General features: G+C 26.1%; 1 protein-coding gene across 3 annotated transcripts in view; it reads left to right on the top strand.

Moving 5' to 3' along the window:
- The window catches only part of LOC135922625 (exosome RNA helicase MTR4-like), a 68,127-nt gene that overhangs the window by 29,216 nt on the left and 21,368 nt on the right, over positions 1-17,543 (top strand). For 2 of the 3 annotated variants that reach the window (XM_065457034.1, XM_065457033.1), the window contains exons 18-22: positions 5,020-5,295; positions 5,529-5,624; positions 6,424-6,587; positions 7,818-7,980; positions 12,290-12,452. In XM_065457034.1, the coding sequence (XP_065313106.1) occupies positions 5,020-5,295; positions 5,529-5,624; positions 6,424-6,587; positions 7,818-7,980; positions 12,290-12,452 (862 nt within the window). Of the gene's footprint in view, positions 1-5,019; positions 5,296-5,528; positions 5,625-6,423; positions 6,588-7,817; positions 7,981-12,289; positions 12,453-13,895; positions 14,001-14,584; positions 14,761-17,543 lie in introns of those variants that run through there. The other variant, XM_065457035.1, reaches the window with a different exon arrangement.

Here is a 17,543-nt window from a genome sequence, read left to right as displayed (position 1 = left end):
GGATATAGGGCTGTGCCGATATTAAATATTGGATCGGATCAGCACCGATATTTAGCGTTTTCCAAAAATATCGGATAAGGCCGATACCCTTAAAATCCTATCCGATCTTTTTACTTTTCTTTTTTTGTTATTTTATGTATATTTATTTTACATTAATAATATTTTCTAAATATTTTTTTTAAACAATGCATATGCACAATACCCCTTAAATTTTATTTATTTTTTAAATAGATTTTTAGTATTTTAAAAGTTTTTTTTATAAAAATAGAAAGGAACATCCAAAGTTTTATTTATTTTAAATCTTTTTAAAATATGGTATCTGAATTATGGAAATATCTTACAAAAGACAAAGATAATTTTGCAAAATGCGTTATCTGCGGAATTCTAATTTCATGGGGAGGAATAATGAAAAATTCATTTAATACTACCAATACTCGTAAACTTTTTTTAATTATTGTAGAAATAAAAAAATTAAATTAAATGCATAATTCCGGGGGAGGGGGGGGGTGAAAAATCAATATAAATATCGGGTCGGTTTTGAACTAATATCGGATCGGTGAAATATATGTGGATTGGCACAGCCCTAATGGGATATTGATGTACCCCACCTTACCATCGAGGCTAAGATTTTAGCATGATACTTGATAAATTATTATCTGTAAATTTTTAAAAATGGTTACAATCGTATCTGATGTAGTTTGAGTAGTACCTTATGTATTTTATCAATTGTTCATTTGTTTCTAAACCTCTTTAGCAGGCGATATCAATTTTACACTTAAATCTTTAACTAGGCTTTGCCTTTTTCTTATCATTTTATATCTTTTCGAGTTTTAAAATTGATATTATCACCGATCAGTCATCTTAATGAATTTCCTTTGTCCAAGCATTTTGGGTGGTTGTAGAATTTCGTCTTACATCATGTTTAAAATCTTATAAAGGACACTTAACGGTTCAGGTTTGGTGACTATTAACGGTTAATACCATTATAATAGTTTGGTTCCGTTTGTATCCTTGTAGACAAAATTTTGTGTATTTCATGGTCCAATGGGCTTCTGGCATGTATGAGCTGTTAATGATAGAAAATGTCTATTAAATTTCTAAATCCTGAAATAGATTTCTTCAGTAACCTCACCAGCTTTTATTATTCAGGCTTGCTAATAAATCTTTTGATTTATTCATGCTCAAACGCCTTGCTAAATATTGAATCTTACATAACATTATTTAGACTAAAATCATTTAGTCTTATTGGGCCGTGAGCCGTTTAAAAAAGTGATCACCGACGTTTACAACACTAATAATATATTTCTATAGGTGAAAATTTATTTTTTCTATGATATACATTTATAATAAATTATAAATGCAATAATCTTTTGAATAAATAGATTTAAATTTGTGGAGGCATATGTTTTATCCGTGCAGATCACTCTTTTGCTCTTCTCTAGCCATGTCAGATTCCGCGAGATATTATGGAAGTAGGGTAGCTAAATGTATGAATGAAGCTATCCATTTGAGCATTTAGCCATTTTAAATTTTCCAAATAGACTACGGTATTTCTCCATAGAACTTGCTATTGGAATTTTTTAGTTATATGTTACCTATTTATACTGTAAGTAATAAAATTTGATAATTTGATGTCATCTTTTAGCAAAGCATTGACGCCAATCCTTTCCACGAGTAGCAAGATTATTTTAAAGTGATCTTCCTAAATTTAAATCTATGATAGTACTCCTACGTACACAAGTCATTTAGTGCCCTTCATTTTGAGTAATAACATCATTCATTAGGACAAATTTTGGACGAGTCAACGTCCTTTCTAAAACATTTATTGTAGAGATCTTGATAATTATTTCTTTGTCTGTAAATTGAATCATCTTAGCACCACTTGTTTTGGAAAACTATAAGAATTGAATATTCGCAAATTTCAAAATTATTATAATGATAATCTTGATTCATCTTTGATTTGAATTTTATTTGAAGAAAACTATTAATAAATGAGTTATAAAAATGAAAATAAAAAAAAATAAACTTATCTAATTTTTTTTCCTTCTTTATCTTTACTAAAATATTTATAATAACGTTTAAAAATGTGTAACACATAGTAACAACCAAAAAAAATTTTAAGGTCTCATCCCGTAGCTCACGTAATTGCGGCTGACCTCGAAGGATATTTGTTACCTGATGTATACAGATATTTAAGATCCCCTGTTTGTTTTGGTATTTTTCTTCCTAAACTATTAATTAGAGAAATGACATCAAATTGAGTTTCTCGAAACAAGAACGCATTATTGCAATGTACTGCCTACAATGAAATTATAATCAATCACGGTATTGGCATATGCCGAAATATAACTCTTTAAGTTAAAAGTGAATATGAGAATTCATTTTATAGGCTGTTATACTTCTTCAGTATTTTATTTAAAATTGACAGAATTGTTGGAAATAATTTTTTAGTATAAAAACGAAATTGTTAAGATATGGTTCAGTGTAAATCAGTAAATATATTTTTTTCGTTATTTTAATAGATTTACCAGTAAATACTCCCCAGTATTCTAATTGGGACAGTAAATATATTTTTCTCCATTATTTTAATTATATTACCAGTAAAATAAGTTCAATATTTAAATTAAATTATCAGTAAGGTAAACTCATCGTTATAACTAATTATATTAAAATTTAGAGATTTTTAATATGAAAATTTAAATTATAATGATTATAATATCACTAATTTTTTTAAAATTATCTCAAAATATATTAGTTTTAATTTATGATATAATTTTATATTATTTAAATAGCAATAAGCCACCTTGCAGATTAATTGAGAAATAATTATTAATTTTTATTGCCTTATTATATATGGGCAGATTTAATTGCGGAAGAGTCAGACATTTTCCTTTCTTATAATTAGCAAGTATACTTCAAGACTTGACGGTTATCTGTTTTCAACACACTCGCATTTGTAGCCATATAAAGAGAAAATAATTTAATAAAATTTATATTTAAAATTTTACCAAAAAGGCAGGCCAGATTTTCCAAAACTTAGGAAGATGCAAGATTTTTAAACATTCGTCTGATATATTTAAATATTTTTTAAAATCTAACATCTATATTTGGGGATATTTTAATTTTATGAGCAGTGTTTGGGATTAAAGATCACCATTCATTGAAGGTTTATTTCTATTTTACTTTTATATAATTTATTCCACCACTGAAGCCTCCTTTTAAAAAAAAGGGTTCTGGTTCAGTGAAATATCCTTAAACCAGGCTCGGGTTCAAGTTAGTTCAGGGTTCATGATCCATAAATATTAAGACTTATACAATTTAGTAAAAAATAAAAAGAAAATCAGTTTTTTATAAACTTTATTTTACTATATTTAGACCTTACCATAAAATATATCATTATAATTAGAATATGTCTGTCATGATATCTTCCAATATCAAGATGTTAAAATTAAAATATAATTTTTTTATGCCTAACTTTTGCAGGGCATTGCATTGCAATTAATAAAGCTATTTTACCTTGAGATTATTTTCATTTCTTTCGTCTTACTTTTAATACAATCCAACACAAAAATATATATTCCTAAAATATATATTATTATCTTATATTTAAAAAAATTACAAAATATGCTGGTAAAATTTTAATAAAATGGAGTAGTCTAATAAAATATAATAATAAGAATTCCCCGCTAAATAATTTTTATCAAAGAATGTTTTTATATTGAAAATAAAAAAAATATGTTATATGTTAAAATAATTTGCATGTTTTTATATGTAATTTTAATAATGTTTTATATATGTTTGTTATTTTAAATATATTTTTCAAAATAAATGAAAATTTAATATTTAAAAAAATGTTATTGAATCCTGAACCTTAAATTTTAAAAAAGCGCTCGAATTTGGGTTGGGTTCACTAATATATGGTTCGGGTTCTGGTTCACAGTCCTGGTTTATTTAACATCCAAAAGCATGTTTAAAAATAGGCAGAGTATGACATCTGCTTAAAAATAAAAGATTATACCTGAAAATTTTTTAAATAAAGAATTTTTAAGAATGCTTTAAATTTTTTTGTAAAAACTCTTTTATAGGTAAATATTTTATGTATATAAAAAATCTTTCATGATGAAATAATGCAGTGTATAAAATATAATATAAGTGCATATAATAATGTTTTAAACTCTGAAAAAGGTGTATGAGAATGCTCAAACAGGATACCACTTTTAAAATCTAAGAATACTCAACATTTTTGGAAGATATCTTGTCTAAATTTGAAAGTAGATCTTTAAAAAAAATCTTAATATTGTAGAGAAGGCCATAAAACACGACCTTCGCTTCGTGAAAGCAATTTTTAAATTTTCCATCAGATGGTTTTTCAACAGTAAAATTTAATAACATTTAACCACAAGTAGTATCTTCATTTATGGCAGTTGAGAACTAATAACATTTAAAAAAAAATTTTTTTATATATTATATTTTTAAAATTTTATAAGTTAAACCGAGGTTTAAATTCAGATCCAACCGCCAAAGTTTCTTATTTTAATTATTTCATTCCTTTTGTTATATCGTTAAAATTGTTAATCTAATATTTTATATCTTAAATATTTTAATAAATTTTGAAAATAATATATGTCAATACTACTTTATTTCGTCATAAGAAGATAATTTAATTCTGCCCTGTTCCCAGTATCGAACATTTCTTACACAAATAAAGAAAATTAAGGGTACTAAGTCTACAATTACGTGTAGATTATGTCCTAATTCAAATATTTTACTCGATGTCCAGCATCTCAAATCTAAAAAAATATACCAAGGCTAAAATATGAATGCATCTAATATTAAGAATTAGCAACCAATCCACTGAGACCGAGGGTCTAGTAAATATTATAATAAACCTATCCATCAAACCATAATTTTATCCCGTTAATTAACATCACTCTGGGTAAATTTTTATTCGCCATTTTATAGCGAATATATTTATTTAATATCATCATTTATAAATATTTTATTTTTTGTATACCATAGGTCGTTCCTAGCATGTTGCCGCTTATCTACAAAATAAGTAGCGTGAGGCTATATTACCCCAACGATTTAAAATCATACGAAAATAGGCAAAGCGTGTTAAGGAATATACAAGAAATCAAGACCCGATTCTCAAACATAAACATATCTTCGTCCAATACTAACGTTGGCTCTGATAATTTAAATGTAAAAGTCAAAGCGACTAGTGATAACATACCCTTGTTGGATCCCATTTGTGATATGGGTATTAAAGAACCACAACTCAAAAGTATCGTCAAAGTTGGTCAAATTTTGTTTTATTTGTTATTAAAATATATATTACTAACTTTATTATTTGGATTCATGAAGAAAGCAATGAGTTATTTTTTAAGATGCCTTGAATTTTCAAATTAATAATAATATTAATTAATTTATACCTGATATTTTTCAAAATTTTATATTTATTAACCATATGCCTATGCTCCAGAATAATTTTGCTTTTGTATTTAAAAAAATTAAATTATCAAAAAAAGAAAATAGAATTATTGGAAGCTAAAATTTATAACCATCCAATGTTCAATAAGCCTGAGATGGAAAAGGTTTACGTAGACTACGCTAAGAAAATGGAAGTAATTTCTCTATTTTTATTAACAATAATTAATAATATATAAAGCTTGCATTAATCAATATTTGAGTGATTAAAATGGGTAGTGTTGTTAAACGGCCCGATTAAGATTTTCGCCAAAATAATTATGTAAGTCTCAAGATTTGGCAAATAGAAGGTGGAAACCTTCTGCCAGGTTGGGTCATATAATTATAAATAAAAATTTGGGCAGGTCAATAAATTTCAAATGCTTGAAAATCAAATCCGGTCCGGGTCTTTTAATATGTATATCTTCATGTCTTATATTTACATATAGGAATAATGCAATTATTCGAATCACTCAAATACAAATGATATAATTATTTGATCCATAGAAATTGGAAAACTAAATATCTCCATACATAATATTATTTTGGTTAAAATCATAATCGCATTTTTTAAAATCTACCAACATCGAACAGTTTGATAACGCTAGAAATGGGTGACAAATTACATCCTAAATTAAATATATCATGTTATAAGATTGTCGAATTGTCAATGAAATTATCACCATATTGGTCGTGTTATATAGGTGTCACTCAAAGAATTTTTTGAATATAACTATAGTTATACCTAAAATAATTTTTATAATTAAAAGTTTGAACATTTCAGATTGCCATAATAGTCTAGCTCGAATCATGGAAGGGTTCGTTAAAATATTGAAAAAATTTAGGCATGCTTAAATAAACGTGCTAAGAACTATTGCCCCCCCCCCCATAGGAGACTTTAATGATTGATATATTATCAAAAAAATTATCATTCACTGTTTTGTATAATATTTAAAGTTATCAAAAGACCGACAAACAGCTTATAACGATTTACAAAAAACTATGTCTATCATTAAAATGGATGAATTGAAATATAGGAAGAGAGTTTTAAGGAGATTGGGATTTTGTTCCGAAAATGATGTCATTGAATTAAAAGGAAGAGTCGCTTGCGAAATTTCAACGTAATATATAATTTTTTTTAGGGAAAAAGACAGCCCCTTCCCTCCTCTGCACTATACCACATTATAAATGTACAATTACAAATATAAGTCAATGGAATAATTATAATTCACAAGGATAGCACGCTTCAAATGTATTTTTACCCATAACGCCTTCGGCTGCTAATTATAACAATTTTTGGTGTACTCATAATTAAAGAATTTTTGTTGAATTGAATTTAAATTAATTTATAGATAGTAGAGACGAAACATAATCTAGGTTATTAGAAATAGAAAAAAGCTTTAATAAAAATATGCAAAATTTATAAATTGATTTGGAATTGGTTTGTTTCTTTAGCAATTTTATATAACGAGTCGAACAAGGTTTATAAATTTTTTTACACCTTTACTCCTAATCGGGTAATATAAAATCTAACAAGTTAAAATTTTGTTTCTAATAACATTTATAATCTTGTTACAAAGGAATTGAAAGTGGTACTGGATTCCCTGTCTGTAGAGGTTGGCTGAATTTTTTTTAATGAGATGAATTCACATTGCCACCTTACCTTCCTTCACTTAAAAGAAATATATATTACACTTATTTTATATCAGCATATAGAGATTAATTATTATTGCATAATTTTTCCTATTTGCGCAGTAATTAATAATTTAATTTTCGCTCTGGGTTGCTGAGAATAAATCAAGGCACAAGATCGCAAAATTTAATTATTAATTGTTGCACAAAGAGGAAAAACTATGCAAAAATAATTAGCCTTTATGTGTAAACAGGGAATCCATAAACCTCCTTCAATACCTATAAAAGTTTGTAAGAAAATTATAAATTATTAGAAACAAAATGTTAACTTGCTAGCCTTTATATTACCCGAGCCATAATTTTCCTTTTCAGATATTTAGGGGAAAAACAAAAATAATTTTTTTTTTATATTTGATCATCTTATGTTTAATAGAAAGTTTAAACCTACATTTTTATTGACTAGGACTTCAAATTTTTCCTATTTTTATTAACTGATTACTTAATTTTAAAAAAAGTCTTTTGTTACGGGAGGGGGGTTACCAGAAGATTTTGAACCATGGATCTTTTCTCTAGGTTTTTTCTTTCGAAATCTTTTTAAAATTTAGTTAAATTTGTTTAAATACTATGTCTGATCTTATGGAATTATATAATTTCTTAAATATAATGTAATGAATAATTTTATTGTTCATATATTTAACATAACATTTATATATATATAGAGGCGACGAATTAGTTTTAACCGAACTAATGTTCAATGGGGCTTTTAATAATCTTGATTGTGATCAAATAGTAGCTTTGTTAAGTTGCTTTGTTTTTCAGGAGAAAGCAATGGATATCCCTAAATTAGAGGCCGAATTATCCGCTCCCCTGAAAATGATTCAAGTACCATTTTTCGCATAATTTATTCTACATTTATCTTCTTTTTATTAAAATGGAGTTAGCTTCTTATCTAATTATATTTGCCAATTTTTTTTCTAAACTTTTATAGAAATCGGTCACTATAAAGATTTTGTTTTACAAATAGTTGATAAAAATTTCATATATTAGTTTACTCTAATTATTTAATCGGTTTAGTCCCCTATCTAGTCTAGTTTTAGGTCAAAAACCACCTCTTAACTTAAGGTGAATATTAGTCACCTCGATTTCGTCATCTCTAGAGTGTACCTAAAACGAATTATTCGATTCGTAATTTACGAATATGAATAACAAAATTATTCTATTCGAAGCAAATACGAATAAGGAGAATATATTATTCGTCGAATAAATTTTTATCCATTATTTCATATTATTCTAAATTATCGAATATATTTGACATTATTCGCAAATATTCGTAAATATTAAAACTTATTCATAAATATTTAAAACTATTTGTATTTAACATGTTCCTTAAGAGATATTTTATTACTTTATTTATACATAATATAAATTACTTTTTCAATTTTAATAAGCTAATTATTCTAGGGTTTGAACAAAAATATCTTTTGAACAAAAATTTTTCAGATTTAATTAAAGAAAGAAAGATTTTTGATCAAAACCTAAAATTCAAATTATGTTAAATGAAAAATCGTTCATAAGTAAATTTTTTAATTTTCATACACGAGAAATCTTTTAAGATGAAATCCGAAATTTTTAAAAATAAATATATTCAAAGATTCATTCAAAAAATTTTAAGATTCTATCATACTTTTATTTTTTTATTTTTTAAAATATATTAAAGAATTTAATTTTCGAATCGAATATTTGTAGAATCAAATCGAATAATGTGTAGTACAGATAAGGAATTTATCGATTCGTACTAATACGAATAATACAAATATTCGATTCGTATTTTTATATCTAGAGCCACCTCAGGTCAGTTACAATGTTAACTAGGTTATCTAATATGTGTGATCATGATGAAATATTTTAAAAAGTTTCTATCACTTAGTTTTCAATTGGGTTAAAAGTTTTTAATAGTCAAAGACCTTTGGCTGATATTTTAAAAGTAATTCTCGCCGTCAGTTTTTACTCCACTATTTTTTTTATAAATTATTAAAAAATACCATTACTTTATAGCTCAAATGAGTCACAAGACCTTTTGCTGTATATAATTCTATTTTTAGCTCATAAATTTAAGAGCTACTTTAAGAAATATTTATTAGTAATACTAATTAGAGGTCTGCAAAATAATTTTTTCGCAGCCCGAGTCCGACACGAACCCGAATTAAACTTTTTTGTCCGAGTCCAGCACACATTTGTTAGTCCAACCAGACCCGAGCCCTAATAAAATTTTATAACTTGAGTTTGAATATTATAATAACCAAAAAAAATTTATGTGTATTTATTCATGCCACCTTAAATAAAAGTTTATTTGACGGCCATAATCTAATCAAGATATATATTAAATTGCATTTTATTTAATTTGTAAAAAATATTATAAAAAAGTTAAAATACAATCGAATTTAAAAATTATTGCGATTATATAAAAACAATAAGCATGATTTATGTCGAAAGTAGATGATATAATAGTTAATATAGAGACTAAAAAATATAATAATGAACATATTATAATGACATCAATATCATTATCAAAAGTATCACAAAGCGAATAATTATGATATATAAATAATGAGGAATCCGGTTTATCTGACTTTAAACGAGTCCTTTTCACTTCAAAGGCCCTACTAGCACCTTAAAACACTCTTTCACTGTTAGCCGACGAAGCAGGGATAGCTAGGAATTTAAGAGCCAAAATTCTTAAATTTGGAAAGTCATTATGGTTTGTTTTCCACCAATTTAAAATATTATCATCTTATATATAATTTAGCATCTAGGTAATTTTGAAGTTCGTCAATTCATTAGCATTTAGAAACGCATTGCTCCCATAGGGAGAAATCCAAAAACGTTATTTCGGTATTTTCTTAAGAAAAAAAATATTCATAGTATAATAATAATTTTGAAAGATATATATATTTACTTTATTATTAATTTAATGAACCTTTATATACTACTCTATCAGTTGAGTAGGCGTTAGATGTTGAGTTGGTATTTTTAGATTTTTGTCCAATTATATCTCTATTAATCTTCTCTGCATTAATCAACATGTTAATATATTGGCACAAATCTTTATAATGTTGGTTAAGTTGCTAGTTTAAATTTGGATGAGCTAAAAACTCAATATTTTGTGATAACACAATATAACTTTGTTAATGGTGGGTTTTATCACCCTCAAATTCGTCACTCGCAATTTTAAATGGCGTCAGAAACTGTCCCTCATCATTTCAGAATCTATATTTTCGAGCCTAATCACTCTAGAACTGATAATCTCCAATATTTCATTGATTAAAAATTGATTCAATCATCTTTAGTCTGCTATTCCTTCGAGTCTCAACACACAAATGGAGTGTTTTATCAAGTTGATTAGCTAATCTAAAATTTAATGCTATATTTTAATAAAAAGTTAACTAACCCACTCTGTTTTATATAAGTAACTAAACTTTTACAATCAGCAAAACATTGAGATATCTGAACCTTGAGATTCAATATTTTTATTATCATAGTATTCCTTAATACTGTATTTAAAAGATGAGAAGCACAATTCAATCTTTTATGATTTTCAAATGCTTTAATCATATTAGCTGCTTGTTCTGTAATGAATGGCATTTCAGATAAATATGTCTTATTGTATCCTAATATTAAAATACATTGATTTTTATAATTATTTTTAATATCAATACCTAATAAGGTGAAACTTTTAATAATTTCCTTTTTAATATTTTCACCCCTCTTTTTTTTTTCAAACTTGCATGTAAACAATACAACTTTATTAAGTTTCCAGGAATCGTTTAAAAAAATGAATAGTAAGAATTACATAGAATACTTTCTTATAATCATCAGTCCAAAGGCTGTGGTGGTTAATTTTCATATATCTCAGCACATCGACCCTTTTTCAAATATGCGTTTAATTTAGGAAATAATTTATTGCTTATACCATCAACAGTATCTATTAAATTTCTAGAAATTGTCGTAGGATTTGGAATATGCTTCTAACATCAATATTTCCATATATTAAGCTAATTTTTACAAGATATTGGCAACAATCAAAGCATTCCCCGTGAATTGTATCAAATGATCTCAAATCACGTCCACAAAACATGGTAAGCACCTTTGTACACTCTAATTTGGTACAACCTTTGTGTTTTTTGGGATCAGTACCAAAAAGGCTATCAATTGTTAATTGAGTCTTTTTACTCTCTATTGTAAATATACATTTATGCCTTTTTAGTTGATTTGTGCCTAAAATAATTTAATAATATTATATATTTTATGTAAAAATATACTAACCTGTTATAGAATTATAAACATATATATTTGCAAAAATTGCAACTATAATTAATTTTTCTTTGTTTTCATCATATATGAATGAAAATTTTTTCCAGACCTCAGATTTGCCATTGTCCCTTACTTCATATTCATTGCTTTTAATCTTTTCACCAATTTTTTTTAATTTGGCATCCATTTAAATAATTAATTTAATATGAAAATATGAGGCTATTTAGTTAAATAAATATTAGTAAAATATATTTTATTTAACTTGATAGAATATGATGAAAGTAAAGTATGTAATAATATCGTTTTAAGTATGCAATGCAATATACTAAAATATAATCACATATGTGGTTGTTATGTAAATTAGTAATCTGCATCGGGCTAATTTTTTAACCCTGTGTTGAACCCTAAATTTTTTTTAAAAAATTTACCGGCCCAGTCCGGCCTAAATTTATTTAAATATAGAAATTAATTTTTATAATTACTCTAAATAAATGATATGTTATATGGCGTCTAGTTTCTATAAATAAAATCAAATATTTTTATTTTACATAAAAATTCAACATAAAATTGATAAATTTAGATATATTTAAAAAAATTTCCAAAGTCCGACCCGATCTGAATTTTTTTAAAAATATTAGACCCGGCCTAGCCCGAACCCTATTTCTTTTTAAAAAAATAGGCCCGAAGCCCGTTTTGCAGATCTCTTAATGTAAATTATAAAATGATAGGGTTATATAAATGGCATTATTAATTATAATGATTATTTAGGATATTTATATTAATATTTATTTTTCGGGCCGGGCAACTCTTACAACCCGTACAAATTTTTATTTACCTTTTATAAAATTATATCAACTCACATTTGATAACTTAATCATAGGAAACAGCCAGAAGAATAGCTAAGATCAGTCGTGAATGCAAATTAGAGTTAGATGAGATGGATTACGTGTATAGTTTCAAGCCAAATCTTATGGATGTAGTTTATGCCTGGAGCAAAGGTTCTCCATTTCACGAAATTATCAAAATGACAGACGTTTTTGAAGGTATGTTTATTTTCTCCTAAATCATACTATTTGATAACTTAAATAGTTTTATAGATTAATATTAAAATTGTTGGTTTTACTCAGGAGTGTATTGCGAGTGGGGCAACGGGGAGCTAAGCCTCCCTCCACTAATTTTTTTCTCTATTTATAGCCCCCTTTCCTAATTTTGAGGAGGAAACTGGGCCCCCCTCCCTCCCATCAAAGAATTTAAAAAATAAAATTTTTATATAGTCAAAATCCTTTTATGTTTTTTATGGTCACATAAATATAGAGAAGAAAAAGTTTTATTTTTCATTCTTTTATACAAATTTTATACCTCTTATTTAAAGTATAGAAGGTTCATCATCAACCATTAGTGGTGATAAATAGCTCCATTTAGCAGGTTTTAAGCCAACTCTAAATAGGCTAAACCTAGTTTTTAAGCGAAAACTATCTTTTTAGCCTTGCTCGATGTTTAAACTTAAAAGATAGCTCAATCTTTTAAAAAATATATACTCATCTCAAAGGCTTATTTCGACTATTAAGGATTGAGCCGATTTAGCAACACTAAAGGCAAGAAATAGTCCCAATTTCAAAATATTTTAAATGTTTTGATTGACTGATATTTAAATAAATCATTAAGTAGATTATCGAGGGAGTTTAAGAGTAAATAATTTGTCAAATGTATTTATAAATATTAATTGACTTTCAATGTCGGAATAAATTCGAGATTCATTTATCAAAATGTGGAAAAGTAATCATCGCAGGTAGTATTGTTAGATGGCTCGATTTGAGCCGATTTTTATAACGGCTAACTCAATCTAAGCCTCGAGATTTCGTTAATAAATGTCCAAACCTTTGTAGCACCTACGAGCAAAATCTTCAGGTTTGCGTAATCTTTTCTTGGATAGAATATTGAGTTAGCCGTTTTTAAAAATCAGCTCAAAACTAGCCCTTTAACAAAACTAATCGGATGGAATGAAATCAAAAATACAGCCCAAAGGAAGCGAAGAAAGAAGATTTATTGAAATTTTTTAAATTTATTTAATTTTAATTTCTATAGATATTTATGGTAAATTTTTATGACTTTATTTTTAAATATAATATAAAAGAATTTATTCATATTCGTAATAAAAAAAAATTGTTATATATCATATTCTTTTGATAATTATAAAAAAAAATTTTTTAAGCAATACATCAGGTTTTAATATTATACTAGATCACTTGATGATTGTTATATAATGATACGAGATATTCACATCAAATTGACGCTAATTATTTTCATATTATTTCTTTCTTAAAATAATTTACATGTCCATATTTAATTCTTATATTTTGAAGATAATATTAATAACAATTGATTATTAAATTATTTTATAAATTTAATGTTCGAATACGGAGTCATTATTAATTCGAAAGAAGATTATTTTTGAAAATTATAATATCTAAAACTATATTTTTTAGGTAGTATTATTAGATGTATGAGAAGGTTGGAAGAATTGTTGCGCGAAATGTATCATTCTGCAAAGGCTATCGGTAATGTAGACCTCGAAAATAAGTTTTCTGAAGGTAAGATTTAAGATAAACTTTTATTCACTTGCTTATATTATGGACCATCTTTTGAGATTGATAAATAGTGGATGATTTAAATGAATAGATTTAAATATTTTTTGAAATAAGTAAATTACTCTTTTTCTTTTTTTTCAGTTTATCTATCGTAAGCTCTTTTTCCATTCATAGCTAAGAAGTTTAACCTTGTATTTCCTATTTAATAATAACGAGTTATATTGTATTCGGTAACGATATCAGCATATAAAACTATTTTTGTAATAACCTTTCCCATACCTAGTAGTAGTGTTGTTAAACGGCTCGTTTTGAGCCGATTTTTAAAAACGGCTAACTCAATATTTTAGCCAGAAAAATATTGCCTAAGCTTCAAGATTTCGAAAATATATGTCTAGACATTTGTTCCTTCTATGAGCAAAATCTTCAGGCTTGGGTAATATTTTTCTGGATGAGGTATTGAGTTTTAGCCGTTTTTAAAAATCGGCTCAAAACGAGCCGTTTAACAACACTACCTAGTTGTGTTACAGTGTGTTATTATATTAATAGAAAAGAAAGATAATGAACCTTATTTTTATCATAATATTTAGGTTGCACCAAAATTAAAAGGGATATTATATTCGCCGCAAGTCTTTACATATAGGAAATATTTGTGATTCGAGATTGAATTTTATATATATAATGATTGAACAAAATATTTACACCTATAACTTGTAAATAATATATATTACTTTATAATGTTTCTAATTTTAAATAATGATGATATGTGATATCTATCAAATAAATAAAGTAGAAAACATGATGATTTCTTATAAATTTAATTGACAAACACAAAATTTGTATATATAAGCACTACTATAATAATATATATTTCAAATGCAAACAAAACATTTTTAATAAATAAATTAGGAAAACAAATTTAAATAATTGTCATAAAAATTATTTTTTTGAGATTGATAAGACATATAGATGTTACTTTGACCTTAATTATTAACCCGGCGATAGGAAAGATTCTCTTGTTACGTATATTTGTTGAGGTACCCAAAAAACATTTATAACTAAATTAGTTAGTTTCTGGTGTTCCAGTCGTATTTTTACCAAAAGAATCGTGTATCTTGCTCTTGTATATGCTGATTAAATAAAATATAACATTCCTGCTCTAAAAATTATTTTAGTGAAATGAGTCCTCACGTAACTGGTTTTATTATTATTAAGGACTGACTTTTTAAATTATTTATATAACTTTTAAATACTTTTTTTTTATTTATACAAAATAATTTTCCGATTGAAAAATTTTAATCAAATTAATTAAAATGTAAAGTATTAATCCCTCTGATGCTGAAGAAAATATACAATGTAATTTTATTTAAACTGAAAAAATATTTTATAATATTTTCCCCTCAAAAATTTGGCTTAATAAATTTTTACCTGACTTTACTAATAAACATTTTCACAATCTTCCCAAATTAAATAAACGTACTACAAGAGTGCCCGAAGTAAATGAGACTTTATATTTAATAAACAGTCATTTTAAATTAGGAAAATTATCTGAATATCAGGTTGGGCAAATTTTCAGAAAATTGTATCCTGTTTCAGAAAGTTGCTTTATTTAAAGCTTTAAGTCAAAATCAAAATGTATCAAGGTTCTACCATTTTTAAATATTATTCTTTTAAAAACAAACGAAGTTAATAGATTATTAAATTTTTTCTGAGATATTGTTTTCTTTTTATTATTTGAAGATTCTAGGTTTTTTTGAGTTTATGTTTTTGCATTCTTCACAATTTCTGTTTATGTAATATTTTATCTTGATTCATCTAATTTGTGATTCTAGATGACGTCTATAAATTAAGCAAAGAATCTCGATTAGAGATTTTTATTTTTAATATATTTATCAATATTTTTTTTTCTTATTCTCTTTAATTCTAGATAATTATATATATATATCATTCTCATTTCATTAACAATCCGAGATATAAAAATTTATCTTAAAGAACTTATAAATTTAGCAAATGAATGACATAGAATCTGAAATAAATATCATTATAAATGTGATTTTAAATAGAATTATATGAGATACTTTTTGATGATTGACAAAATTAGATTAAGAGTCTGCAGAGCCACTTTTATATTTGTGTTCATGCTAGGTGATTTCAATAAAAAAATCCATTTAATATGATTTATTTATAATTGTATACTCTTTGTGTAGCATCATTGTTTTAACTTTTCGATTCTATAAAAATATCTACGATAACTAGTTCAAAATTTTTGGGGTAATGACGAAGGTATAGCGATTAAAAAAATATGCTAATTGTTTAGCAAATTCCTATATGATTCAGTTTCATATATCATTACTCTATCTTAAATTATCTAACCTGGGATTAAATTTTTCATTTAAACTTTTTAAAAAAAATTTCGGGCTGGGCAATTCCTACATAAAATATTTTCGGGCCGGACAATTTATACGTGAAAGGCAATGCCTCGCAAATTTCTGATTTTTAATAAAATTTTAATATATTCTTTTGAACAGGATAATATTTTGATTAAAACTATTTGAAAATAAGCTTATTTTGTATTTTAAAAGCTTTTATTACAAATATAAGATACAGATATACACAATTAATATATAACACGATTTTTGCAGAAATAGATAGCCATAGAGGAGAGATGTAAGAGCCTTAATCACATTGGAAAAAAGAGATTAAAAATAAAAATACCAAAAAATTCGTACAAAATAATTAATGGGTCATGCTGAATTTTCGTAAAATTAAAACGAGCCGGGCAAATAATTTAGAGCCCGGGCTATGCAGGTCTAATATTTATTAATTTCTAATACCAGACTGTCTGGGTAGCTTACTACTATTTGTTGTCTTGAATGTATGGCTAAAGCAATTTTTGAAAACTATGCCCGCATCCCCCTGTTCATATTTGGTTGCAGCCACAAATGATTTGTTATAATAAAATGAAACTAAGATTTAAAAAAAAAATCTTGATCCAACATCGGTAAACGTAAAAAAAATGCTCCCTCTGAGGCCCAACAGAAAAGTCTAATGACTCCCCTGGACTATGACCAGTCACCCTCCTCCTTGTTTTAAACGACTATATCTACTGAGGTCTAATTGGAGCGATGAGCTTTTTAATGATAATTTTCATTAATTTTTAAATATTTGTTTAAACTAACAAAAAATTCTAATTAGACCTTAGCCTAGCTTGGGCTTATTTTATCTTACTCACTATCCTTTCAGGGGTGCATCGATGGGGTTAATGGGAATCTATATAGAATAAATATGGCTAGCATCAGCAAAGTAATAAGGTAAAATAAAAGAGCGGGTACTCAAATTTGCGGAATCGTCTTCACATTCACTTGGAGTTAAATAATGTGTAATCATAAATTATTATTAGATTTGGCCATCTATAAAATTGTTCGAAATTTATTTTCTAATGTTAGTGCAACTAGTTATCTCTATTAAAAAACTTTGACCATAACTATTTACATTTTCAAAAAGGTAATTAATCTTAGTTCATAAATTTGGCAAGTACGAAATTAAGAG

This window comes from Gordionus sp. m RMFG-2023, chromosome 1, assembly GCF_954871325.1.
Source record: "Gordionus sp. m RMFG-2023 chromosome 1, tfGorSpeb1-WG-v2, whole genome shotgun sequence".
In the NCBI taxonomy this organism is placed as follows: domain Eukaryota; kingdom Metazoa; phylum Nematomorpha; class Gordioida; order Chordodea; family Parachordodidae; genus Gordionus; species Gordionus sp. m RMFG-2023.
Note: the sequence above shows the minus strand (reverse complement) of the source record. Positions and strands in the feature narration are given on the sequence as shown.